This window comes from Hemitrygon akajei, chromosome 5 (genome assembly GCF_048418815.1).
Source record: "Hemitrygon akajei chromosome 5, sHemAka1.3, whole genome shotgun sequence".
Classification (NCBI taxonomy): domain Eukaryota; kingdom Metazoa; phylum Chordata; class Chondrichthyes; order Myliobatiformes; family Dasyatidae; genus Hemitrygon; species Hemitrygon akajei.
In genome coordinates, this window is record NC_133128.1 from 71,585,607 (window position 1) to 71,613,529 (window position 27,923).

A 27,923-nucleotide genomic window follows, 5' to 3' on the forward strand; every position below is an offset into this window, starting at 1 on the left:
TCAAAAAATGTGCTGAAAATATGGCCAAGGGAGAGATTGTCAAGTAAACATAATGATGTAGTAAAATCAATGAATCACACTCTTTATTGAAAAAGGCTTAGAAAGTGGCAATATAAATTAGAAACAGAAGCACTGAATATGCAATAATGCTTTATAAAAATAGTGATTGTTTCTTGCCAATGAACATTTAATGATAGATATACAGTATAGTTGCATAAACAAGCAGTACAAAAACCAAGCAAGCTGGCCAAACAGTAATCTGATAGAATTGCCAAGATGTAGCTTGTCACTGCATCAATGCAGCATAAGCAGATGAGATCAAGGAGAACCAAGAATTAACTGTTATTACTGCAATATGAATGGAATACAGTCAACCTTCGTCAGGGTCTCGGCCCGAAACGTCAACAGTACTTCTCCTTATAGGTGCTGCCTGGCCTGCTGTGTTCCACCAGCATTTTGTGTGTGTTGTTTAAGTACTGCTTACATTTCCAGTTACCTCATCCCACAGAGGAGGCGATGCTAGGCCTGGGAAACTCATTTTAAGGAAGGCTGGACTCATTATTTTAAAGAGTAGAGATGGATGAAGGGAGACTTAATTGAGCAATATATCGCGGGAATTTTGCAGTCAAAAAGAAGGAATTATAGCATTAAAAAATAGAGCAGATGAGGTTGTAGAGTTTGTTAGGGGGATCAGAGACAAAGAAAGATATATTTTTTATCCAGTAAGTAGGAGGGTCTGGAATTCACTGAAAAGTTGAGGGCAGCAGATATCATCATCGTATTGTAAAGGTGCTGAGGAGAAATAATCAGCAAGTTTGCAGGAGTGAGGGAAGGTGAGATTAGGTTAAGTACCTATTTTTTTTTATGCCACAATTCTACCAGAGACAAGACACCAGCTCTATAGATTATGGAAAAGATGACACAAACATTGGGGCTGCTGTGGACAGACTGGAGGTTACAGCAGGACATTGATAGGATGCAGAATTGGGCTGAGAAGTGCCAGATGGAGTTCAACCCAGATAAGTGTGAAGTGGTTCATTTCGGTAGGTCAAATTTGAAGACAGAATATAATATTAACAGTATGATTCTTGGCAGTGTGCAGGCTCAGCGAGATACTGGGGTCCGTGTCCATAGGACACTCAAAACTGCTCTGCAGGTTGACAGTGTTGTTAAGAAGGCTTATGGTGTGTTGGCCTTCATCAACAGTGGAATTGAATTCAAGAGCCAGGGGGTAATGATACAGCTATATAGGACCTTGGTCAGATTCCATGTGGAGTACTGTATTCAGTTCTGGTCACCTCTCTGCAGGAAGCATGGGGATACTACGGAGAGTGCAGAGGAGATTTACAAAGATGTTGCCTGGATTGGGGAGCATTCCTTATGAGAATAGGCTGAGTGAACTTGGCTATTTCTCCTTGAAGCCACGGAGGATGAAAGGTGACCTGATAGAGGTGTATAAGATGACGAGAGGCATCCTGTGTGGACAGCCAGAGGATTCTTCCTCCAATGCTGAACTAGCTAACATGAGGGGCCATAGTTTTAATGTGCTTGAAAGTAAGGACAAGGGGGATGTTAGCTAAGTTTTTCACAGAGAGTGGTGGGTGCGTGGAATGCACTGCAGGCGACGGTGGTGAAGGCTGATACAATAGGGTCTTTTAAAAGACTCTTAGATAGCTACATTAAGCTTAGAAAAATAGAAGGCTATGCAGTAGGGAAGTTCTAGGCAGTTTCTCGAGTAGGTTACATGGTCGGCACAACAATGTGGGGCAAAAGGCTGTAAATTTCTGTATCTATTAAGTCTGGTCAGTAGCACTTGGCTCATTGTGCTGATTTAATTCAAAGCCACTGACCTCACAGTGCATATAGAGCACCCAGACCTTTATACTGATTTCCCACAACGTGGCTTAGTGCTGCACTCTTTCAATGGGAAGACACAGATTTTGTCCATTCAAAATGAAAAGTGTAACACCAACTGTAGGGAGGGAGTTGCTGGAACATGAAAATGGAATGTCCATGAGTGCTTTACTTGAAATACTGAACCTTTGTGTTCAATTACAACACCTATCCTGTCAATCCTTAATGAACACCCCTCTTACACCTGACAAATCTGCCTTATTTGTAGGAATGGTGAATGTATTTGCTTACTGCATTGTTGTGGAATTGAGGGCTAAGGTATGTAACATGCTGTAAGGTTTCACTGCTGATGTAATGGCTTCTCTGTAATGTTCACTGCTGAGGTAATGATTCACCTGTAGCAACAATGTTTGGATTATGACTAGAGATAATGGGGCATGCCAGCCAATGAGCAGGATGTTGTTCTTTCTTGTGTCTGGGAGCTGGGAATTCATGGGTTTTTGTCCGGGGTAAGATGAGGAGAAAAGACGCAAGAGAGTTGGTAGACCGCCGGACGGAGTGGACCTGGAGTGAGGGACCGAGGGTCAGCAACTATCGGAGGAGGCCGATGGTGGACGAACAACCTTATCAGTGAGCTCCACCCTTGCGCAATAGACTAGTTTCATGAGAATGGGCCCTTTTTCTTTTTCTTTACTAACTGTATAGTCAAATTCAGAATTATATAGCTCAATCGTTTAAAGACATATTGTATACTGCTTGTTATTTCATGGTATTGATTTGTAACAGGGGACACATCACGCAGCATCCATCCAAATGAGATTTCTTAAGTTTGGCCGGGCCAGGGGCTAACATCTCCTATATTAAGCTGCTAGCCGAAGCGAGAGTTACAGGTATAAAAGAGCAAATCATCTTCAAATGAAACCCAGAAATTTTATTTTGTTTTGATTACAGTCAATGCTAAGAAGCATGACCTTATAACCATGCATATGAAAGAGATGTACAGTTTGTGTTAACTTGTCTCCATGATGCCCGTTTCTTCAATCACCATCGCTAAAGATCTTTTGCAATTTTGTTTTGCTTGATATTTATTGTGGCTTTCTTCTCTGTTTAAAGATAATTGGGTTCCTGATCCACTGGTCACCTCTATCTTTCTGCACTTCAGAAATGGTTTCACAAAACTACTCCACAGATGGATAAGTGTTGTTTATAGCCAAAAGACAGACCAACACATGTAACAATAAATATATATTTATATGGTGTTAAAGCAATCTGCTTTTTGCCTTTTTTATCTGAATGATTTGCTGCTGATCAGTTATACTGAGTTAATTGTTCTGTGAATTCAGGCAAGTCACAACTACAGAAGTGCAGTCTAAAATTTCAGTCATCAATATAAGCTTAAGATTTATACTAGGCCATAAATAAATTAATTGATTTCCCCATTTTGGCAGGTAGATTCTCAAATCCTGTAATTGAACAGTAAGTAACACATGGAAAAGTTTACATTTTAAGGATGAACTTAAGAATGTTAGAAGTCAGATAAAGCTGAATTTACTGTAGATTACTCAGCCATAATTTATACATCTGGAAGCAATAGCTATTACAAATAAATCAGATGAAGATTGTTGAATGGTAGCCCTTTAGCATTTAGCTTTCTTATCTCAGCATTACCTTTCATACATCAATTAATAAAACATGAGTAAATAACACATTGTTTACTTGCATTCAATAACATTCGCAGCACACACTTTCCTTAAGGCCCAGGCCTCTATATAAATCTCTCTTTATGTTTAAATTACAAGGATTGAATAATTTTATTCCTCCACATGAGGAGAAATTAATGTTGGATTACACTGCCATCTAGTGATCATGTTAAAAAATGTTATTTTCCTTTGTCACTCCCATTTGTAATCACAAAGGTTCATTTAATGGCAGGAAAGATTTGAAGTTATAAAGTACAGAATATAACTATCAGATACTACCAAACATTTTACAACTACTGCTGCAACAAGACAAATGACAATAAAGTTTAATGATAAACCTTGGAAAACGTGGACCACTTCCACTCTCTCAGCAAAGGCGGCCATCAACTATGAAATCCACCTTCAACGTGCCAGGGCAGCCTTTGATCAACTGAGGGAAAGTAATTTGAAAATCGAAACCTCAGTCCTGGCACAGTCCTCATGGTCCACTAGGTAGGAAGGATCTTTGCCCTCCAACATACGTCAGAGACCAGGACTACCTGAAGCAGTCATCTCAAGGCTCTGGGGAAATATATCATCAAAACAACATCGCAACATCATCAAAATTCACCGGAAGATATGTAAACCAACGTCAGTATCCTCTTATGCCAATGTTCCAGGTACTGAGGCCCTAGTTGACTACAGTGGACTGACCATTTTGTTTGCTTTCCTAACACTAGACTTCTGGAACAGACACCGGATTCTGAGCTCCATCGGGGGAAGAGATTACCAGGAGGAGAGAGAAAAAATATTGTAGGATGTGTTCAAAGCATTCTTGAAGAAATGCAACATTCCCTCTGACTCTTGAGAACCTCTTGTTCATGACTAACCCCAGCAGAGAACTGCCATTCAGGATGATATTGAGGACCATGAACCAGGACCACAGAGCTGACCTTCATTAGTGATGGGAGGAGCGCAAGGCCTCACAACTACCCACCTGCCCACCCCATCAGTGACCTGATGTCCCAAGTATGGAAAGGTCTGCAGTTCCCATATTGACCTTATTCACCACCTCAGAACACACTGAACTGAAATGAAAACAAATCACTCTTGATCCTGAGACCGCCCAAGAAGATAACAAAATGTAGAGGTCAATTGGCACACAAGATCTCAGTTATTACACTTACTTACCACTTACGTTACTAAATAACGAGTTTCTTTAAAGTGTTGATATGGAATTTAGAAGGATGAGGGGGATCTCATTGAAATAAAAACTTCTGATTAAAAGGCCTCAACAAAGTGGATGTGGAAAAGAAGTTTCACATGGTGGGGGGAGTCTAGGAGAGGAGGGCACGGCCTCAGGATAGAGGGGGTGTCCTATTAAAACAGAGATGCAGAGAAATTTCTTCAGCCAGAGGGTGGCGAATTTGTGAAATTTGTTACCACAGACAGCTGAGGAAGCCAGGTCGTTGGGTGTATTTAAGGCAGAGCTTGATAGGTTCTTGGACATTATATCAAAGCTTACAGGGAGTGGGGCTGATGACAGGTTAAAAAATAAAGGATCAGCCATGATTTAATGGCGGAGCAGACTCGATGGGTCAAATGGCCTAATTCAGCTCCTATGTCTTATGATTGAGGGATATACATGTTAGATCGAAATAGCACCAAGGTAGTTCTCCTATTCTTATCAGAGGCTGTCACTGATACCAACATCCTAATTGGATAAAGGACACTTTAACATTGATTCACTCATTATACACTATATGTATAGTAGATGTAGCACACCATGCATTGAATGATTAGCACACAGTCACATTTAATTGCCAAAATTATATTTTTTTTAAAAACACTTGATTTAAGACTCAGGATAAAAGATGGAGCAGTAGCTGCCAACTGCAGAATGAGCTGTCGTAATTCATCTCCAGTTGGTCCTAAAGATATTCCTACCACAACAAAGGCTTTCAGGCAATCTCAAGGTGTTAGCCTGAAAGGGACAGGCCTGCTTATTCATCAGAGCCACACTTACTCTCAACAGTGTCATGTTAGAAATGTCAGTTGTTTTCAATAATGATGAATTTCTGAAGGGATAAATCTGTTTAATAAAGTGCATTGTAACTCTCACCCTTTGAAATTCTTCAAGTGCCTTTACAATATAAATAAAGTTCCATAATTTTGCAGACACCCATTCATTTTGATGCTTTAAATAAAATGGGCATGTGTTGGTTATGACAGAATTAATTTAAAGACACGAGGTTGAAGCATAATACAACTGTTGAAACTTCAGAAATGATAATTTTCATAAATAACTCACTGTTTAAGATTATGGAACAAATAACACCAGTTTAGTCTAAACAGATTCATACCATCAAAAGGCCTAAGGAAACCTGGTATTAAAATAGTTTGAAGGTGAAATCCAACTACCCAAATTCCCACCCAGAAAGGTATGATTGTAGGCCTGCATTGACTTATGTGTGGATTCATGGACCTCAAACCTGGTCCTTCATCCTTGCAAAATCAGCCTTAAAAGAAAACTTTTATGTTTGCTTTTGGAGAAATTTTTAACAATCTCTTTTTAAAAAATTGCTTGGACTGTATCAGATCAGTCAGAGAACTTATGCTGGATTCTAGCAGCCAGAATTGGACCCTAATTTACTTAAACCACCCATGCATCTGCTTTGGTCAGCACACACAAAATGCTGGAGGAACTCAGCAGGTCAGGCAGCGTCTACAGAGAGGAATGAACAGTCGATGTTCCAGGCTGAAAGTCTTCATCCGGTCCTGATGAAAGATGTCAGATGATGAAAGACTGGCTGAGTTCCTTTAGCACTTTGTGTGTTACTCTAGATTTCAGTATCTGCAGAATCTCAATTGTTAAAACATTGATTTGAGTTAAAAAAACATTTAATTCCGTCCCCATATTTACAAAGTGCCTCCCTCATAATTAGATGGGAACCGTAAAAACTGAATGGAATAATATTGTTAAAATTCATTCATCACTGCAAGTCTCCAGAGTTCATTGGTCCAAGATATAGAAACCCACTTCATCAGAACTCATCTCATATCAAATGAAATGGTACTATATTTCCCATATTTTAATAGAAAAAATAGTTCATATAAAATACATATAGCACAAATGAAAAATCAATGAACCAAAGCACAGATTTCAGATCTTATGCTGGTCTTCTATCATCACATGTTAATAATACACCACATGACAGAGGAAATCACAAGTCAGAGTGCTAGAAAGTTCTGATCCCAATTAAATAAAATGTTAAAATAACTAGCTCACGTTGTGAGCATACGTATCTCAGTAACATATCACGGCATCCAATGCCTGCCAGAAGCCTTAAAGAATAGATATCCATCATGTGTCCTGGCAACTATGTCTTTGTTATACCTTCTGTTTTTCAATGAGCTCTTTAAGTTCCTTCCAGTGGCCATCCTTCAAAGAATCACGGATAGCTTGGAAGAATGCAAAGTAGTGGTGAAGGTTGTGGATCATGAGGAGAACTCCAGCCAATAGCTCATTGGTCAGTAGAAGATGGTAGAGGTAGGCACGTGTGTGATTCTGGCAGCAATAGCAAGCACAGCTCTCCACCAAGGGGCTGAAGTCATCACGGAACCTAAACATTGAGAATCACATAAACACCATGTCACTAAGCATTCCAAAACCAATGATTCCCCTAAATAACTAGCATCAGTCTTCAACCACAAGTAAACTGAAGATAAATGGCATTAATCAGTACAAGTAAAAGTAGAATATAATTTCTCAAAATAATGCTAAATAAGCTTCCCTTTAGACCACTCATTTAATCAGAAATAAAGCTTGTAATTGTAATATCTGTCCTTTATTTATTTTTTTCTGAACTAAGCAAATGGCATCGAAGAAAGAAATTTTCCATAGGTGAGTAAACTGCTGACAAGAATTACCCACCAATTATCGACAGGGAACTATTAAGCAAAACTTGGCTCACACTACTGAGTAAAAGTTAGCTACAGTATATACCAACTCTTACCCAAACAGACTGCTTAGTGGAAGCAAGCAATGATGATTTGAGCCCAAATGCAAATTCATTTGCTAATCAAATGATTAGGAACTATAGACAGGAAGGCCTGTAAGTGATAAATTTCCCATTTCTTTTGGCATAAGCGATCACTAATGCTGGAGAGTGTTGTTAAATACAACAGCAGTTAAAGTGGTTATATATCATGAGGTCTATTTGGATAGATTAGAGATACATCTAAGCAAATAGATTAAGGTGTCAAACCGAACCTTGTAATATTTAGGCTTCTCATGAAGAAAGGCATAAAACTTTACAAGAACAGGAAGTGAGCAGTGGGGTAACGGCACATATTAAAGGATTAGTTCTCTCTACAAGTGTCACACTGTACAAATGCTCAAAGGAAACAATGACGAAAACAAAAGTGCAGGAACATTCAGAATCCACTAGGTTCTTGCTCAGGATCATTGCAAATTTCACTATGCAGAAGCAATTCAAATTTAATTTGACCCATGTCAAACAGGCAGATTTTCTAATCTCACTTTGTTGAGATATCTTGATTTGGAGCTTTAACATGCTTTGATCAGTCTGTTAGTATCAGCATTACCATGTTTTAACAGCCACCTTTTGTGATCATTCTATATAATATATCTTAATATCATAATTATACAATGCCACAGCATGGCATTATAGAATTACCGGAAGAACAAATTCAACTTCCTAATGGCAAATTACATGTTATAATGTTATTTAAAACTGAAGAAGTAATATACTGTGATCTCTCTCCCTCTCTCTATATATATATATAAAACACACACACACACACACAGTCGGCCCTCCTTATCCGTGGGGGATGGGTTCTGGGACCCCCCGCGGATACCAAAATTCACGGATGCTCAAGTCCCTTATTTAACATGTATCAGTGTGGTGGTCTTTAGGACCCAGCAGAACCCCGGACTTTATTTAATGTGTCTCCGTGCGCTGGACATTAGGACCTGGCAGCGCAGCTCTGAATCCGCAGTATTTCTGTTCACGAAAATAATCACGATTGTGATTGAAAATAAGGTGGAAGTAATAACATGATCGGAAAGAGGTGAGACGCGATCGGTCATTGGAAAAGCGTTAGGCTACAATCGGTCAACGATCGGAACACATTTAATGGAGCATGTGAAAGGCCCTGCCCCGATGAAAGCTACAATTATTACTAAGCAACGCAGTGGTTAAATTATTGAAATACGTATGTTTCTTAAGTGTTTATATGCATAGAAAGGTAAAATATGTACTATATACTAAGAAAAACGTATGACTAACTGACACTAAATAATACCGGATGTACCTGTTCCGACTTCAAATCTGATTTAAAGATGGACTCAGGAACGGAACTCATTCATAACCCGGGGCTGCCTGTACTTTTAAGTCATTTCTAGATTACTTATAATACCTAATACAATGTAAATACTATGTAAATAGATGTTATACTGTATTGTTTAGGGAATAATGACAAGAAAAATTAGTCTGTACATGCTCAAGCAACGAGTGCTGGAGAGAGAACTTCCGGGTTTTCCTGATCTGCGGTTGGTTGAATCCGCGGATAAGGAGGGCCGACTGTATAGACATACAGACTCATTTACTTCAATGCATTTACGGAATAAAACTGTTTATTAACAATCTGGTAACACTTACTTTTCATTTTTCAGGTCAATTGAAAAAGCAGTCATCCTTCCTTCACAGTCTGGGCTCTTACTTTTGATCTCATTATCCCCAGAACCGTTTCTGTGTAACACTGAAATTTAATCCAAAGCACTTATAAGTTTATCTTGTATTATACATCATTCCCTTCCAGTCCTCTGACGTAATTTCACAAAATATTATTAGGTGAAGTTCGGCTTTTGAATAAAAACTTCCACTAGTTAAGTCACCAATCATCAACTTTTTTCAGAGAATATTTATTTCTGTCATTTTGGGTGATGCAATTGTAAACTGCAATTTAGTTTAAAGGCCACACATTGGTGTATGTGAAAGATATTGTTTAGAAAGTTAAGCAAATTAAAATCATGATACTTTGAGGTTTTTGAGTAGATATTGAAAAAAAAATTCCTCATTGCTGAAAACTGAAAATATAGAAATTGAACATTTAAGTAATGACAGAGACTTCTGAGAATATTGCAGGTGACAGTTTTATCATGATGCTGATGATTTCCTGAGTGAGGCTTTTAAAACAGAAATTTCAATGCTTCATAATCATCATTCACATTTGAGATACAGAGAAAGTTGGTGATCAAATTGAATTACTTTCTGAACATTCTGCCAGCTCAATCATACACAGTGGTGTATGGAGTCTTCAATTCCAATTCTCAACTGTGTAATTGAACAACCTTCCAAACTGAGCACTAAAGAACAAATTCCATTGTAAAGAACAAATGCGTAAATGCACCCAGTGATAAAGTTAAACAAGTCTGCAATCGACCCTAATACAGCTTTTGCTCCTCAATCTCAAAGGCAACTTTTTGTCATAAGTAGCATGGAATTTCTGCAGTTATTCCTCGGTTATTCATATAAATCAATCACCAGACATTGCACTGTGACAATTTAAAGCTTCATGCTCTCCACTGTGGGCCTGTGGAACATTGAAGAACTACACTGCACCACTGTTGGTGCAGGCACATTTGTAAAGACTCAGGAGATCAGCATGTGTGATGCAAGTCAGATTATCAGCCAAACCAGCAAATATTTACATACACAAACTGTACCAAAAACAAAATTAACAGAAGCACAAAACATTCCCAAAACGCAGAGACTAAAATGTAAATCAATATTTCAATAAAACCTTTTATGAAATAGCAAGAGTCCTGCAGTCTAATATATAATCCAAGATGATCTTCAAAGCTGCAAAATCCAGTTTACCAGAGAAAGGAATAGTCCAGTTGATGAGACCTTAAATTTTCAAGGAATTGTAGACCAGAGGTTCAATCCCTTGGGTCCTGGGCAGTTCTGTATAGAATGCACTTCTGCAAATGTCCAGATCTCAAGATTCCTGCACACAAACAAAGCAGCTCCAAAAGTCCTCCCAGAGGATCAGATCAGTCATTCCACCTCCGCACCAACACTGGACTTTCTCTGGAGTTCCGCCACTTTGTGCTGGTAAATCTGCCTGCCGAATCTGTGCCAGGTTAGACCTGAAGCGAGCAGACAAAAGAGACTGCAGGTACCAGAGTGTGGAGCAAAAACCACTGAGGAACTCACCAGGTCAGGCAGCATGAGTGGAGGGAAATGGGCATTCTACGTTTCAGATCGAGACCCTTCATTTGAGCCTGCAGCAGCAACAGTAACTTTACAGCAAAAACACGTATGCTGCAAAAAATGAGTTGCAAGTAATTTATAACCTTTTCACTTAATTGAGTTGATGTAAATACTTAATTAATTGTTCAGCGATTTCAAAAATCATATTTCAGTTTTAATAGTTTTGAAACATTTTGAAGTATTTGTGAACCCTAACCCTATTGTTTGATCACTCTGCTTGGCAGCACTTTAAAACTAATCGTCAAAGCATTTCTGTCAGATTTCCAATCAGAAAATCCAATGAGTACAGAACTGGCTTAAAACAACTTCTTACAAGAGGGCCTGTGCAAAAGCAGGTCTAGCAGGTGTGCCATGGTGAGAAAAGCTTTGGCTATTATAGTTCATAATATTTTAAATTGTTTCTCCCTTCATAAAAAGTGCCCTCTGGGTTACATGGAATAAAATTATCTGGATATATTTTTATGATGTTGAGCAGAAAAGGCTATCAAAAGTTTGGAAAATTTCTGACACATAAATTTCAAAATATAAAAAAACTATTAAAACATACTTAAAAAGTTCAAGAATTCAATAAGCAATCTGGACAGATGATTAAATCTGTCAAAGCGATGTGCAAAGACTTGGGGCATGCGTTGAAAGGACTAAGTGAGAGAGACTACTTGATGTTGGGGGAGCCAGGCAGGCAACCCAAACAAGAAAGGCAGCATACTACCTGGGCTGAAGAGTAAATGGGCGACAGAGGATTTCATTAGTCAGGAAAATTATTTTGAGGTTTGGGAATGGTGTTGTTTTGTGACTTGGCTGAAAGTGGGCCAAACTCAAACCAGTGACTCCAACAAAGATTTGGCCTAAGGGGCCAACAGTTCAAAACATGAAAATATTAGCAGGGATAGGTAACGTTGCACCCTCAGGCCTGCCACTGCTTGGTATGATCATAGCTGATCTGCACTAGGCCTCATTTCCTGCTTCACTGCATTCATTTCCTGGATCTGGCACAAAAATCTGCTCGCTCTTTAAATATCAAGATATTGCTTCTATTACGTACCAAGGTAGAGAATTCTAGAGATTCACTACATTCAGTAAACAGTTTCAACACACCTCAGACGTAAATGACTGTCCCACAGTTTTATAACAATGTTCCCTTATTCAAGATTATTTTCTCAAGATCTTAACCTTTCAATAAGATCACCTTTATTTTCATAAATTCCAAAGAACAAAAATGCATTTTCTTTAGCCATTCATGATAGGAATTATCCTGGTGAATTATTTTTAGACTGTTTTCAATACTAATATACCATATCCTTTCTTAAATAATGGACTAAAACTAAGTAAAGTGTGTCCATGTAACTTGCTGCACCTGTCTGCTGATCCTCAGCAATTTGTGCACAAGAACATTGATATTCTACTCCAGAGATATAGCACTGTAACAAGCTCTCCCAGCACAACAAGCCCACTCAATACATCTACATCTTGTTGCAGAGTTTGGGCCCTGCCCCCCACCTGGATCAATCTATTGCCTGACAGTTTGTACATCTCCCATACCCACTGCCTTTCTATTCTGGTTTCTCCCCCACTTCTTTTCCAGTCTTGATGAAAGGGGTCAGTCCAACACATCGACTTTTATTTCCCTCCATAGATGCTGCCAGACATCCTGAATTCCCCCAGCTTTTTATGTACATTGCTCAAGATTTCCAACATCTGCAGAATCCTGAGTCTATATCGATGTGTCATGCTTTGTCGATGTACTCAACATCATCATTTGAACAGTGGTTTTCTGTCATAGATACCTTCAGTCTCTGGGTCCTCCTTGTATTTAAAATTGAACGACAGAGCTCTTCCTTGCTCAGTAACCTGATAGGGGAAAAAACCCTCAAACAAGTCCACTCCTCTTGATACACATTCTAGTACTTCATCAGGCTTTCCAATCCCATGGATCAACCTTAGAATTGGGAGAGAAAGGGAAAAGGAGAGAAAATCTTAATAAGTATTAGAATGTAAAATAATGTAGTAGTTAAAACATGGTTAAAACTAATGCTAGAAATCCTCAGCTGGCTTGATGGCATCACGTGGTTAACCTAAATTCAGAAAGGTGCTCTAGTGGTAAACATGGCATAAATCCAATTTTACATTAAACTTGTTCAGAATTCACATTTTAGACAATTCAATGATTTTCAAACAAATCCATCCTTAGCATTTAACGATCACCAATGCAATAGATCTTCTTACTAAGAGAAATGAACCATCAAAACAACTGGTATGCTTGCTTTTTCCTTCCAACTATCATTAACTCTTGAAGATACCAATGTGCACCAAAGTCTTGTCTTGTCTCCAGCTGAACCTCCATAAGTGAACCTGGACTGTATTAGAACCAGAACCATGGCAGTACCTCCTGTGGTGTTGACACACAAGACAGAGGAGAAGTTGTGCGACTGAATATTGTGGGAAATGACACCACTGTCTTGGTCTATGCTATAATCTAATTTCCTACCCAGTCATTACATCCTATTCTTTAGCAACCATCTAGAAACACAACTAGACAGTGTACAACTTTGGTTTTATATCTGACACTGAGATGAGCTTCAGGGCATATATACACATCACCATTAAGGTTGCCTTTATCTATCACCATCTGCACTGGCTTAGATGGTCTTCTGCTGAAACCCTGAACCACAGATGTTTTGTCTCTAGACTTAACTAGTCGAATCTTCGCTTGGCTATTCCTCTTGTACCATCCTCTGTAAACTTGAAATGATGCAAACTTTGTTGAATCTATCCAAATTGGTTCAAAGTCCAGACTAGTGAGCTACATTGTTTTTCAATTAGTAAGTGCCTTGACATTGGAAGTCTTATCTATGCTATCAATTCCAACCATCACTTTGTTCCTTCCCACAATACCCAATTTATTATTTTTCTTTTAAGATATTTAAACCCCCCCCCCACTTTGACAATAGTGGCTTCAGTTGTCAATTCTGTAAGAACTTCCCCTTAACTTTAATGTCTCTCTCCACTGAAATTCCCTCTAAAGTTTTTGCAACTGTGAGGCATCTTGGGAACTTTGCTATGAAGGAACTTTATGAATACAATGAACCTGACTGTTACATGATGGAAGTGATCCACAAACATCTAATTTCAAATGCAGTGTAAATATGATGTTTAATGATTTTGAATTTGAATAAAAATGAATCCTCTTCTCAAAATGAGAAGGTGAAATAACTGGCTGCTACTACTAGTTCTCACAGTCAGCTTTAGAGCAAGAGAATTGGTGAAAAATAACTACATAGTAATACAGATTTAATAAAGACACAATAACAGTCATGTTCTAACTGGTCCCATACCTTGGTTTGTCTGCAGGCAATTCTCCTGTAACTGAAGAGATTAAATCCAGTTTCAGGTCATCAGGCAAGGTCTCTCCCTGAAAACCATCCAAAAGAAAACCTCCAACTGGCCGCTTCATCGTTTCTCTGACCGACCGCAGCCTCTCCTCAAGAATGTCTCCTCCTTCTACAGCTCCTATAATTTCTGTGTTCTTCAGATCCTGGACAGCAACCAAACCCGCCACAAGTGTTAACTTTACTCAATATATTATGACACAACTTGGGTCAATCATACTGCAATTCTGGAAAATATTGCATACTGATTTGTAGTTGCATTTAATCATTTTACTTATGTATTCGTGCTTCTTTTGACTTGCTCATCTTGACCTCAAGTGGCTAAAGATTTGCTACACCATAATGTCACAGAAATCATATTAAGTTCTCAGCTGACATTCCTGCTCTTAACTTCTGTTCTACAGTCACATGTGAAAATTACAGGATTGGCCATATTTCTATGGTCAAAACGCCTGACAATATACACTGTGAAGATTCGCACAGACATGGCTACTTGGGCATGATACCAGAGTGTAATTTCCATTGGTACAACCTGCTAATATTTCATCCCTATTGGATAGTGAGGTTCAGTCTTCTTCCTGAGAAGCACCTCCTCTCCACTTATTATCATATCTTTCAAAAAATCTCCACAATTGTAAACGGGACAAACCTAAATAAATGATCACTATCCTTTGCAATTCTTTATTCCCTTTGGAACTTCACTGAATACACAGTGACTTTTTCTTGGTCATCCTTGAATGGCAGCAATCAAGACTGCTCATTCCAAGACTAATTAAACCCAAAATTTTGACTTGAAGTATCTTTGGCTTTGCTCTCCACTATCAAATCTCCTTGACTCTAGCTTTTTACAGTCCTCACGAACATTGCCAATCTTTTGTACCTTCGGGTATGACTATAATAAATATTCTCCTTGCTCATTTTTCATTCCCCACCAGTTAACCCTCACATTCTACCGCCACTATCCTGCTGGCACTGTGATATTCACCGATCACCTTCGTCATTTCTGATCTTAATGGCTCCTTCTCATGCAACTTTCTTAAATCCATCTGTAATCTGTCCTTGCTCAATCTGAATCGTCCTGCGTAACCCGATATTTTATTTAGGGTTGCTCTTTCTGAGCATTCTGGCTTCCCTGTACTCTTTCCAAGGGTAATATCTAATATCTAATATTTCCTGCAAGAGCTTCCTGCTATGGCTCCACCTTTAAGATCCATCTCAAAAATTCGTGAGCCTTTACCTTGAGATTACGCTCCCTATTTTAAATATTTCCCCATCAGAAGAATCAGTCTGTTGACTCTGTTGAGTCCTGACAGGACTTTGTGTATTTCAATAAAATCACATCTTTTTTCTTCTAAACCACAATAAATAACCAATCTGCTTAATTACTTCTTCACACCTGGAATCAATCAAGTGAGTGTTTTTACCTCTGAATTCTGATGCACCTTGAGACATTCATCCAGGAAGCACAGAGTTCGATCCACTAGTTTACTTATCCTCTTCCTTGACGACCCTGGAGGCAGTAGCTCTCCATCTGCCATGCACTGGTACCAGTCAGGCTTGAAAGCTTGTTGTATTGCCATGAATTTTGACATCGTCAGCTCAATTCGACCACCTCCACCCCACACTGAAACAGTCTTTTCAAAGTAAGATAATAAAAATATCAGATCTTTAAGACACCAAACTAAAGTCCTTAATTTATGGAGGATGTTACTAAAGCAATGATAATATCTGAAAATAAATACACAAATCCAATAGTTTTTAAATTATGCTACAGAAAAGATCCTGATTAACTCAAGCTTAAAGGGACCTGATTACGTGTCATATTTGAATTATGAAAAAAAAGTCCTCTAGTACTTCCCAGGTTTAAATCTTATACTCACGCAAATCTCAAACTAAATTACATTGCATAAACATCAACATAATTAATCAACTGCACATTGCCATCAGATGTATAATTCAATGTCTCCAGTTCTCTTCTGCCTCTAATAGTTTCTGCAACAACTTACATTTCAACTGGAACAAAGCATCTCAGGGCAATTTGCAACAGAAACTGGCACAGAGCCAAATAATATTAGAACAGACTCTGCCCCAGTGGGTTTTATGGAAAATCTTAAAGAAGGACAAGGTAGATATACTCCAAAGATACTGTATATAGAATGGGCATATTGAGTTAAGGAAACCAAAAGCACATTCATGACTAAAGCTGATGACATGCAGTGATCTTGAAACATTTTAAGACATAGGGGTGAAAAGTTCCAGGAGGGGGTTTGAAACCAATATGAGAATTTACTGCAAATTCTATCTCTTTAGAACAAAGATCAGGAGGAATTTTTTTAGTCAGTGTATGGTGAATCTGTGGAATTCATTGCAACAGACAGCTGTGGAGGCAAGTCATTGGGTATATTTAAAGCAAAGGTTGACAGGCTCTTGATTAGTAAGAGTGTCGAAGATTATGGGGAGAAGACAGACAAGTGGGATGAGAGGGAAAATAAATCAGTCAGAACCGAATGGCAAAACAGACTCGATGGACCAAGAGGTCTAATTCTGCTCCCTTATCTCATGGTCCCATGGTAGTTACAGCACTGTATACAAAAACCAGTGGTCCTAGTTGAATTTTCTTTCTTACTAGGCTTGTTGAAGACAAGCGTACAAACTACAATTGCCATACAACTGTGGAACAAGCATTAAACTTAAAACTATCCAGTGTGTGGTCAATGTATCAGCACAGCTAAGTAGGAGCCTGAATCTTTTTGAATCTTAAAAAAAGAGGATGTAACACTGTTAGATAACATGCAAAGATACTGATACTAGGATTTATGCAATTGTGACTGGCCCTTCAGTTAAAACTAACTAAAACAATAACAAACTACACGAACAGCCAATTAAATAAAAGAAATAAAGGAAAACAAGAGGAAAGATTACAAGTACATTTTAAACTCTGTTCCTGTACCTGTTACTAACTTACTTTATTTGTGTTGTACCCTGATGGACATGGACTAACTGGGTCGTATAAAGAACAATAAATTAGCGAGTCTGGCATGCCTGTGATAAAACAGAATGATAAGCACTTGTTTAATAATTCAGTGTAAATTGGAAACCTTAAGTGACCGAACTCGAATGTTAGTAACATGGAACAGCATCTCTATGAAAGCATTCTTCCAAAAAAACTTATCTAAAAGTAGAGGAAAACATAAGACAATGCAATTAAAATAAAAGCAAGTGATGGAACTGCTCAGTAAGTCAGACAGCATTTAGAGTTAATATCTTCATAAGCGTCATCAGTCTGAAACATTAATTGTCTCCATCTCAATAGATCCTGCCTGACTACTTCCCTAACATTTTCTGTATTTTTATTTCAGATTTAATTTTTTATTGAGATACGGTACAGATTAGGCCCTTCTGGCTATGCCACCGGCAACCCCTGATTTAACCCAGCCTAATCACGGGTCAATTTACAACGGCCAATTAATCTACTAACCTGTACGTCTTTGGATTGTGGGAAAAAATCAAAGTACCCGGAGAAAACCCACACATTCCATGGGGAGGACATACAAACGCAGGTTGCTGGTACTGTAAAACATTGTACTAACCACTACATTTACTGCGCTGCCCCTGTCAACACCTGCAGTTTTTTTTTTGTTTATCAACATAGTCGGTTAAATTCACAATAGCGCAATATAAATCAATATGATGGCACAGGTGGTGAAGGTGACTTCTCACAGCTTCAGTGATCAAGGTTCATTCCTGACCTCTGGTGCTCCAATTCCCTTCCACATTCCAAAGAGGTGCAGGTCAGTAATCATTGTCTTCAGTGTGAGATGTACTGTGGATCTGGGTGGGAATGAAGGGATACTACAATGGGATTAGTATGGGAATATTACCATGGTTGAACGGTGGTTGGCACAGACTTAATAGGCTAGAGCCTGTTGTTGCTTGATACTATGAAACCAGATGGATTTGTCGGAGGATTGCACAGTATCAAAACATTTCACTTGCTTTAATTTGAAATTTCCAGCATTGATTTTATTTTTCCTTGCTAGTGCTCATTGTAATTTGTACAGAATGCTGGTGAGACCGCACTTGCAGTATGTGAAACGAGCTACCAGAGAAAGTGATCGAGGTAGATACAATATCAACTTTTAAAAGACAGTTGGACAGGTACATGGATTGGCAAGATTTATAAAGTTATTGGTGACCCAAATGCTGCCAAATGGGATAAGCTTGGTTGGAGCATTTTCATTAGCAGGGACCAATTGGGCTGAAGGTCCTGTTTCTATGCTGTATGACTCTATATTTACTTCTCAAAAAAATTGGAACTATTCAATGGAACCTCAGACTAACTGAGGAAAGGAGGATTTATCTACACCATTGACTACAATGTTACAACAAAACACAAAATCAGACACCTACAATATGCAACATAACCTGGGATGGATTGCTGTCTGCTGTGAGAGAAAAATTAACATTTAATACCTATGAATTTCCCAATGCCCTCTTTATATTCTTCCAGAACTTCTTGATGCTCTGCACTGAGGGAAAAAAAATAAAATCTGCTTACAGAAGAGTACCAGAGACACTCAGTTAGAAAATTAAAACCTAAATACATTAATCTGAAGCCTTATAGTTTGTCTCAAGCAAGACTGAAGCTAGATCCTCTGGGCTCTAAAAGATATTGAGTTTTTATTTATTTCAAGCAAGTCTCAGGATCTACATTGTTTTGATATCTGGCCCAAACTTGACATATACAGTTTGCTTCCATTTGGTCAGATCACCAATATGTGTGAGAGCAGGGTTTAAGGTAGTTGTTCATGGATTTTATGCTGACCATCAAACACAACAGACTTTTAGGTTTGGAGAAATTTCTGCTCAGGCAAGTTGTCAGAGATGGCGGTGGAATAAGAAGTTAGTGGCAAGATGGAGCTGAAGGTGATTAGCATCCATGTGGGACACAGACATTGTGAATTATGATGAGAAATGCTGCAGAGCAGCATACAAACCTTGGGAAGCTACAGCAGCAATGGCACAGGAGTAGGAGAGAAGCTATAACATGTACGCTGGGTGCAATTCAGTAGCTAGATGGAGTAAGGACAGTTTGCCCAGCTATTGAAGGAAAGTTTCATCAAACCATAGTGCAAACTGCAGACAACCAATAAGGATGAAGAAGAACAGCTTGTCCCGTGGTTACAGTGACAGAATGTAACGGGAGTTTGATAAGCAGAAGTCAGTGGTCAGAGTCCTAGGGTCAGTAAAGTCCGGAGGTCGAAGCCAAAGGTCAAAGACTGCAGTTGGTGAATCCAGAAGTTGAGGTTCAAAGGTCAAACCCCTGGATCAGCACATCCAGAGGTCAGAGGCCTGTGTCTGTGACTCTGCAAGTCAGGGCGAGGGTCTGGAGGTTAGAGGACCTATGTCTTGAGTCTGAGAGTCCAGTGCTGAGGTCAGGGGCCTGGAGAGGCCTGCCCTGGGGCTGGAGGTCTACCTGTTTGTGTGAGTGCCCAATGTCTTGAACCTGAGAGTCCGGTGCCAAGGACCGGAGGTCGAGAGTCTGGAGACAGCCTGCACTGAGGCTGGAGTCCATCTGTGTGTGCACCCATGTGTACGTGTGTAGGGTGGGAAAAGAGCTTGCTTTACCGTTGCTGTTTTGTGTTGCTGCTCTGCTGAACATTGTGGGTGTACAATATTGGTGCCTGAATGTATGGTGATGCAAACAACACCTTTCACTGTATGTTTCTATGTACATCTGACAAATGAATCTGAATCACTGGTATAGCAAAGGTGGGAATGCAATCATGATAATTCAAACACAGAATTGCAGAAAAGAAGGGTATGTATTCTAAAATTTCCGACAGGAAAGTTTGACAGTGATTTGCAAGAATAGAAAGACCACAGGTATGTATTTGAGGAAAAAGGGATTTAGTACGGGGTCAGTCAGGATGGTTGGTAGGAACCATAGCTAGCCCAACGGAATTGTCAACACCAGCTTTCAAGGGATCAGGGTAATCATTAGTTTGTTGGAAACAGTTCAAGGCCACAAGGGTAGGGTCCCACAGGCAAGGGAAGAGATGAGAGGGCAGCCAATTAATAAGCCAGACTTCTGAAGTTTTAGTCTCATACAAGACTGAACTTCAAAGATACTGAGCTTTCATTTATACTAAGTCAAGCAGACATCATACAGGAAGCAAGTTTGGATGGGGCAAGTAAGAAGAGAAGGGAGGTTCATTGTTACGAGTTGGCATTGGAGGAAGGAGAGTCAGCAGACAGTCTGAGAGATTTACGGATGGGGTGTGGTAATGTTATCATAAAGATAATGGTGGGGAGGCAACTATTGAAAACATAGTCAAGTGCGAGAAGCTTAAGTAATAGTTTTAAACCACGGACTTTCTCCCCAATTTCACCTTAAAACATTTAGCTTGATAGCCTACAAAAAGAGGGGCAACACACTCAAATAGCCTGCTGAAAGAATTTGATCCTTGTGATAAAATTTCATGCCACTTCTTGTCGTGAGAGAGGGTTAAAGCTTAAGAATGTAGTTTGTAAAGTGAAATAATCCAGTGACTGTCTAAGCATTTATGGTAACGTTTGAATAGTGAGTAATTTTGAAGCTGGTAAAAATGCAAATGGTTCATTAGATCCTCTATGAATGTTTAACCCATGTGTTCCCCAAAAGCATTTGGTGCTTGAACAGAGCAGAGATGATATATTGGGAGGGGGATGTGAGAAAATGATAGACTTAACATGGACATGAACATCAATGCTGATGGAAGTTGTGATTTAATGCGTGCCAAAGTAACAGGATGAATCTGAGCTGAAGACTAATACAATGGAATACAAAAGTGTTTAGTAAATGATGAAAAGCTTTCCCGAAATGATATTCCAGACAATGATGTCCATAGACTGTAAAAACAGCATGAAGTAAGCTTGAATGAGGCAAAGAGAATAGGGTAAAGACTGATTCAAGAAACTGTTCAGAGATTCTCTTATCAGTGATAATTACAGATAACATTGTGAGACCATGGAAAGTGGCATGATTTTTGCCAGGAATGCATTGCCTCAAAGGGACATTTCTTTATTGGGTGGTTCATTCCAAAAGCTGATACGGCAAAGCCCAAGCATAATTACAATGTACACAACTAGTAATGCCCATGCACTTCATATTGTTCATATTTATCAGATAGAAAAGCAGAACGTAAATTAAGCACGCATTATTGGTCATTAGGTGTATAAGATGTTGAGAGGCACTGATCATGTGGATAGTCAGAGGCTTTTTCCCAGGGCTGAAATGGCTGCCACAAGACGGCACAGGTTTAGGGTGCTTGGGAGTAGGTACAGAGGAGATGTCAGGGGTAAGTTTTTTATGCAGAGAGTGGTGAGTGCGTGGAATGGGCTGCCGGCGACAGTGGTGGAGGTGGATACAATAGGGTCTTTTAAGAGACTTTTGGATAGGTACATGGAGCTTAGGAAAGTAGAGGACTATGGGTAACCCTCGTAATTTCTAAGGTAGGGACATGTTCGGCATAACTTTGTGGGCCAAAGGGCCTGTATTGTGCTGTAGGTTTTCTATGTTTCAACCTGGAAATGTCAGGAAACTTCAGAGCTTTGAGATCTCCCTTCAGGTTATCTATACCCAACTTACAGTGTAAATGGTCAATTGACAGCATTGGCTTAAAATCACTACCAGGATTGCTTTTGGACTGAAAAAAACAAAGGTTGCTTTTTTTTCATTGTTAGAACCCAAATATAATTTTAAAATGAACTGAACAACAGTTTGATAAAGGGATTTATAAAACAAACATAGGGATTTTTTTTTACTTTTCAATATCTCAAAAGCTAGAGAAGAATGCAATAGTTTTTGTTCTTGTATTCATGGTATAGTGGGGCTATCAAGCAATTATCAATGTGACCATCAGTGTGAAATATAATTGACAGTATAACTTCCACAGATTACTTATCATACTGCAGACATCATGACTCTGAAACTGACTTCAATGTAACTAGTTTTTAAATGACAACCTGAATTAAACAACTCCCAATCAACACAGATTTTAGAACACTAGTTTCTATTTTTCAAAGCAGATATAAGAATTTCGGCACAGAACACAACATCACATTTACACCTCAACCCAAGTGTTAGGAAAATAAAAAATTATACTTGCACATACAATGTAGATAACGTCAGATGCACAGGTTCAGGAACTCCTTCTACAAGGCTAAGCGTGTCATGGGTTAGGTGCGGAGCTGTGCCTGTCCGTGTATAAAGAAGGCAACCAGGAATATCAAGACTTTTACTGCCATTCCGTCCTACTTCAATCAACTTGCCCTGACGGCAGCCGTTCACAATGCTGGAGAGGACTAACTTCATCTTTGCTGCAATAGCTAGAGAAAATTTCCAATTGGTTGATCGTTTCTTGGAGGCAAGTTCACTGCTAACTGTGTGGGTTTTTTAGTTTAAGAAAAACTCACCACACTGCTGAAGCTTCTGTGAAAAAAAGGAATGGTATTAAAGAATATGCTACTGTATCTTTTCCATTTGCTACAATCCAGAGAACAATCTGATTTTCAAACATGAATTAAAATCTATCCGAATTGCTGGAGAAAATGAGAAATGTGTTTATCAAGGTACAAGACATTAGCACCTAGGAATAGAAATATTTTCCACATTGCCATCCAAGAAAACACGTCAGATACATCATGTCTAAGTTTCTGGTAAGACTTCTAGTGCCTGACAAAATTTCTTCCTTCAGGAGAGAGACACTAGAGACTACAGATGCTAGAATCTAAAACAAACACAAAATACTGGAGGAACTCAGCAAGTCAGGCAGCATCTATGGAGGAAATTAGACAGTTAACATTTCAGTCAAAACAGTTGATCCTGAATTTTACTTCCACCTTGGCAGAGCACCCCTACTCCAATAGGAAAACTTGATCAGATTGCAACAATGCCCTGAAGACGGGGAATTCTGTGGCAGTTTTGTGAATTTCCCTCATCATTTAGTCCAAATATATAACTTATGCTTGTACGTTGTCTGAATTATGTACCTAAAGCTCACTATACTTGTGCACAAGACAATAAACTTCACAACTTGAAAGAAAGAAATTTGCCTTAAACTGTACTGACCTCAATAGCAAAACATATTTTCCAATTCAAAACCCATAACCAATTCACCATGAACCATCTCCACAAGACAAATGTGTTTACCTTTAAATGAAGGTTTTCAAAATTGCTTTTTTTTTAACTTACGCAACCATATTTTCTTCTCAACCATTTCCACCCTTTTATTAGTTGTCTTCCATTTATGCTTTTTTTTTCTCCAGCCTATTTATCCATGTATTTACCGTAGATTCCGGATTTTAAGCCGCTACTTTTTTCCCACATTTTGAACAGCTTTGAACTCTGCGGCCTTTAATACGGAGCGGCTAATACATGGTTTTTTTTCATGCCGCCAAAAACATTTTGCCTCGTAACAGTAGACCAATAAAATTGATGAGTAGTTCACAGAGGTCCAATGAAATTGTACGATAAATCAAGCGCACTTTCACAATTAAATTATTGTAAATCAGTCATTTGTACTCACCCTCATCAACATGGAAAACACTCGAAGAAAAGCATTGTGCTGCCTTTATGGCAGTTATTTAGTTTATAATATTTTCGCTTAGTAATTCATTTGTTAGTTAAAGTTAGAACTGTTTTAACTATATTTGTTTTCTGTACTACATCGCGGGATGCTATGACGTCACACCCGGTTTCGCCGCGTCTTGTGGGATACCGGTTTGCGATAAACGGGAAGGAGGGGGGCGAGCGGCGGAGCGAAAACGCTGCTTTTAAGTTAAAGGCGATCAATAACTTTTCCTGGTAGGCTGCAGTATATATATTTTTTACCAGTCGTTAGGAGATATTGGAATGTTGTTCAGTAAAGAAGTATACGCAACGTATATTTAAAAGTAGCCGCGTTACAGGCACGGTTCGAAAAAAAGCATTTGCAATATGTATTTGTTTATGTTACCATATGGATTTAATTAAAAGTTAAAAAATCCTCACGTGTAATATCTTTCTGTGTAAATATCTCATATTACAACGTGGGACACCTGCGGCCGAAAATCCGGTGCGGCCTAAAATCCGGTGCGGCCTGTACAAGTAAAAAATTGATTTTATTTCTAAAATTAGAGCCAGCGGCTTTTAATCAGGTGCGCTCTGTAGTCCAGAATCTACGGTAATTTCTTTTTAAGTCTAAACACGCTAGCTTTTCTGGTATTCTTGATGCACCACCAAAATCAAGTTAAATACACCACTTAGCGTTGAACTAAATAGTATCATTCTAACAACCAAACACGTACAGTTGGCCCTCCTTATCCGCGAATTCCGCATGCGCGAATTTAACCAACCGCGAATCACGAAAACCTGGAAGTGCTTTTCCAGCACTTGTTGTTCGAGCATGTACAGACTTTTTTTCTTGTCATTATTCCCTGAACAATGCAGTATAACAACTATTTTACATAGCATTTACATTCTATTATGCATTATAAGTAATCTAGAGATTATTTAAAGTATACAGGAGCATATGCGTAGGTTATCGTGGATCAGGATCAAAAAAATCGGAAGTTCTCTTAACTAAGTAAGTCGGAACAGGTACATCTGGTATTATTTAGCGTCAGTCAAATGTTTGTCTTCGTATATAGTATATATTTTACCTTTCTATGCATATAAAACACTTAAGAACGTATGTTTCAGCACCGGGCTCGGGAACGCAAGTTCACGAGTTCAATCTAGTGACAGATCGCTATGGAGTGCACTCTCCACTATGCCGGGTTGATGTAGAGGATCAAAAACCCAAAACCCAATAATTAAACCACTGCGTTGCTTAGTAATAATTGTAGCTTTCATCGGGGCACAGCCTTTCTCACTTTATCCTTTAAAATTGTTCCGATCGTTGACCAACGTAGCCTAAAGCTTTTCCAATGACCGATGGCGTTTCACCTCTTTCCGATTGCTTTATTATTTCCACTTTATTTTCAATCATTATCGTGATTATTTTTGTGAACAGAAACACTGCAGATTCAGATCTCTGCCACTGGTCCTAATGTCTATACACTGAGACAGGTTAGATAAGGTCTTGGGTTCTGCTGGGTCCTAAGATCCACCGCATTGAGACAGGTTGAATAAGGAACCTGAGCATCCGCAAATTTTGGTATCTGCTGGGGGTCCCGGAACCAATTCCCCACGGATAAGGAGGGCCGATTGTATAATGAGAATTCAGCGCCCAAGTACTTCAGACTTAGGGAAACGGAAATGACAGGACTACTTACTGGGCTTTATAAAACTTTAAAAGACAAACTACTTAAGCTGGTCGGACACGACATCACCTAGTAAGAAAAGGTAAATCTGGAAACAGTAATTGGGAGGTATCCTGCTTGGATTTTAAAGGTCTGAATGGGAAAGGAAACATGGAGGAATAAAGAATAATGCATGCAACCAGATGAGATGTCATTTCTGTCAAGTTTTCGTTGACCAACAGAGTTGATTATACAGGATACTAACTTCGGAATGGAAAGTGAACAAAATTGTAGAATGCTGATCAAATTAAGATGCTTATCAAGAGTTCTAATAGAGTTCAGGAAAGAAGATGCAATGATTATTGGATGTCAATGTAAAAGGGTTCATCATAAGGTAATGGCTTAAATTTTGCTGACTTCTGGAATTTCTTCATGGGCCCTCTCAAGTCCATGAGCATTTTCAGGACCCCACACACAAATCTAAGACCAAGGCACTCTATTTAAATATCTAAATGACTTACTACCTATGCTCCATCACCTGACACCCTTATCCAAGTTCAGCACTACCCACGCTGGGGAATCCATCTTCTGAATCAATGCTAAGTGAGACCTGGTGTAGGATTTACATTTAAGTGGAGTACTGGTGAGGTAAACTTCCTAATTATCTTTAAACATTAATACTACATCTTAGGCAGTCCCTCATGATTAAAAAAGACATACATCCACTCCAGTTTTGTGGGTTATGAAGTGATGATGAGGGCAGTCTGCAATCCCTTCCACAGACGGGTATTCGATAGGGCAGGTGTAGGTGGTTTGTGAGCTGGTGAGCAGCTTCTACCACTTACACAGGACCTGCATACGTTCCCAATGCAAGCTTGTCAATGCCATCCCAAATGCTGATTCCCTACTTTCAGCAACCCCGTGAAACATTACCCATGCCTGCCTAGCAGTTAAATTGCAGTGAAGTGGGGGATGTTACTGCTCTGAGAGCCAGCATAGATTCCTGGCACTAAGCAGCCTCCTTCAATGTCATAAAAAGTTAGGAAAGACCAATAGACTTCAATCATTTTGTAACTGCCTTTACCAGTATTTTATTTATAAATTCTTTAAATTTGACTCAAGCAAAGACTTGGACACCAAAGACTAGCAAATTCATATAAATGTACAGTAGGGCACATTCCATCACTGTCTGGTATGGAGGGGCCAATACATGGGATTGGGAAAAGCTGCAGATGATTGCACATTCGGCCAGCTCCATCACGGGCACTAGCTTCCCCACCAGAGAGAGCATATTCAAAAGGCAATGCAGTGCTTCGAGAAGGCACTCACCATCCAGGACATGCCCTCTTCTCATTACTACCATCAGGGAGGAGGTACACTCAGCACTTTAGGTACAGTTTCTTCCCTTCCACCATCAGATTTCACAACATATGTCAAGTGATGATTTCCCACCCACCTAGCTTCTGCTAGACCTCCTTTCCTCCATCTTTTAATTCTGGCATCTTCCCTCTTTTGTTTCCAATCCTGAAGGGTCTCAAGTTAGAAGTGTCGACTGTTTGTTTATTCCATAGATGCTGCCTGACCTGTTGAGTTCCTCCAGTATTTTGTGTGTGTTGCTCAGTGATAATAAACTTAACTCTGATTTTGAAATGTGAATTTGTGTGCTTTTGATTAATTGTCCAGCAATTTAACCATTAACTTACCCAGTAATATCAATGTGTCACAACTTTCAATAGTCGTGCGATGCAGTAAAACATTTCAAAGCACTTTACAAGAGCACTGTCAAATCGACACAGACCCACTTAAAGCTGAACAACAGTTTCGTCACAATAGCAGAGTTTGAAAAAGTTTCTAAAAAGAATATTTTCTGCACGGTAGATTAGGGGATATTACAATTCCAGAGATTAGAGTCTTAAAAGCTCAAGACGCAGGCACACACGTAACAGAGGAATGATTAGAAGTTAAGAGAGACAGCAACTGGTGACGCACAAAGATCTTTCAGTACAGGACCTTACAAAGTTCTACATCACCACTAAAGAGCAAGGATGTACATTTTAAAATAACGTTGATTTTAAAGGCAACATTAAGGAACAACTTGTGGTTCTAACATCCGTGTATTTCCTATTCCATAGGACTTTATGACTTTAGCAATCACCAATGATTGCATAAACTCTGCTACAGAAGGGAAGGGGAGATACTCTCAATAGTCAACGAGCAGATTCATTGAGCTCTGCCCCGTTACCAATCTGTGCGTCCGAACGCCACGCTCATCGCCACTAAACATGCTTGAGATAATCCCAAAGGAAGGAGAGAGTTGTTAATGACTAAACCATCCTATCTTTAACTGCTAACAAAGATTGTGCATCCCGGATCTAAGAATCTAGAGCATCCAGAACAAAACCACGCTCACCTGCACAGGCTACCCGGAAACGGCGGTC

The 27,923-nt window shown here is 39.2% G+C and overlaps 1 protein-coding gene across 4 annotated transcripts; it reads right to left on the reverse strand.

Moving 5' to 3' along the window:
- Positions 1–56: 56 nt before the first annotated feature.
- qtrt2 (queuine tRNA-ribosyltransferase accessory subunit 2) lies at positions 57–27,923 on the reverse strand. 4 transcript variants are annotated; one of them, XM_073045732.1, is made up of 9 exons: positions 27,896–27,923; positions 22,377–22,693; positions 18,694–18,749; positions 17,186–17,262; positions 15,645–15,854; positions 14,167–14,366; positions 12,619–12,770; positions 9,218–9,317; positions 57–7,156 (listed from the first exon to the last, which is right to left on the reverse strand). In XM_073045732.1, exons 2-9 carry the CDS (start codon positions 22,574–22,576, stop codon positions 6,925–6,927), a joined length of 1,227 nt encoding a protein of 408 aa, XP_072901833.1. In that variant the 5' UTR covers positions 22,577–22,693; positions 27,896–27,923; the 3' UTR covers positions 57–6,924. The 4 variants fall into 4 exon arrangements, with proteins under 4 accessions (XP_072901833.1, XP_072901834.1, XP_072901835.1 ...); XM_073045733.1 differs by lacking the exon at positions 27,896–27,923 and adding an exon at positions 27,189–27,209; XM_073045734.1 differs by lacking the exon at positions 27,896–27,923 and having other exon boundaries at positions 18,694–18,744; positions 22,377–22,488.

Coding starts and splice junctions, on each gene's coding strand:
- qtrt2 (XM_073045732.1), bottom strand. CDS start 22,576: ATGAAGTTAGTCCTCTCCAGCATTGTGAACGGCTGCCGTCAGGGCAAG. Junction 14,367..15,644: donor AGGTGCATCAGAATTCAGAG/GTAAAAACACTC, acceptor GTTGCTGTCCAG/GATCTGAAGAACACAGAAAT. Junction 9,318..12,618: donor GGAGGACCCAGAGACTGAAG/GTATCTATGACA, acceptor ATTAAATTTCAG/TGTTACACAGAAACGGTTCT.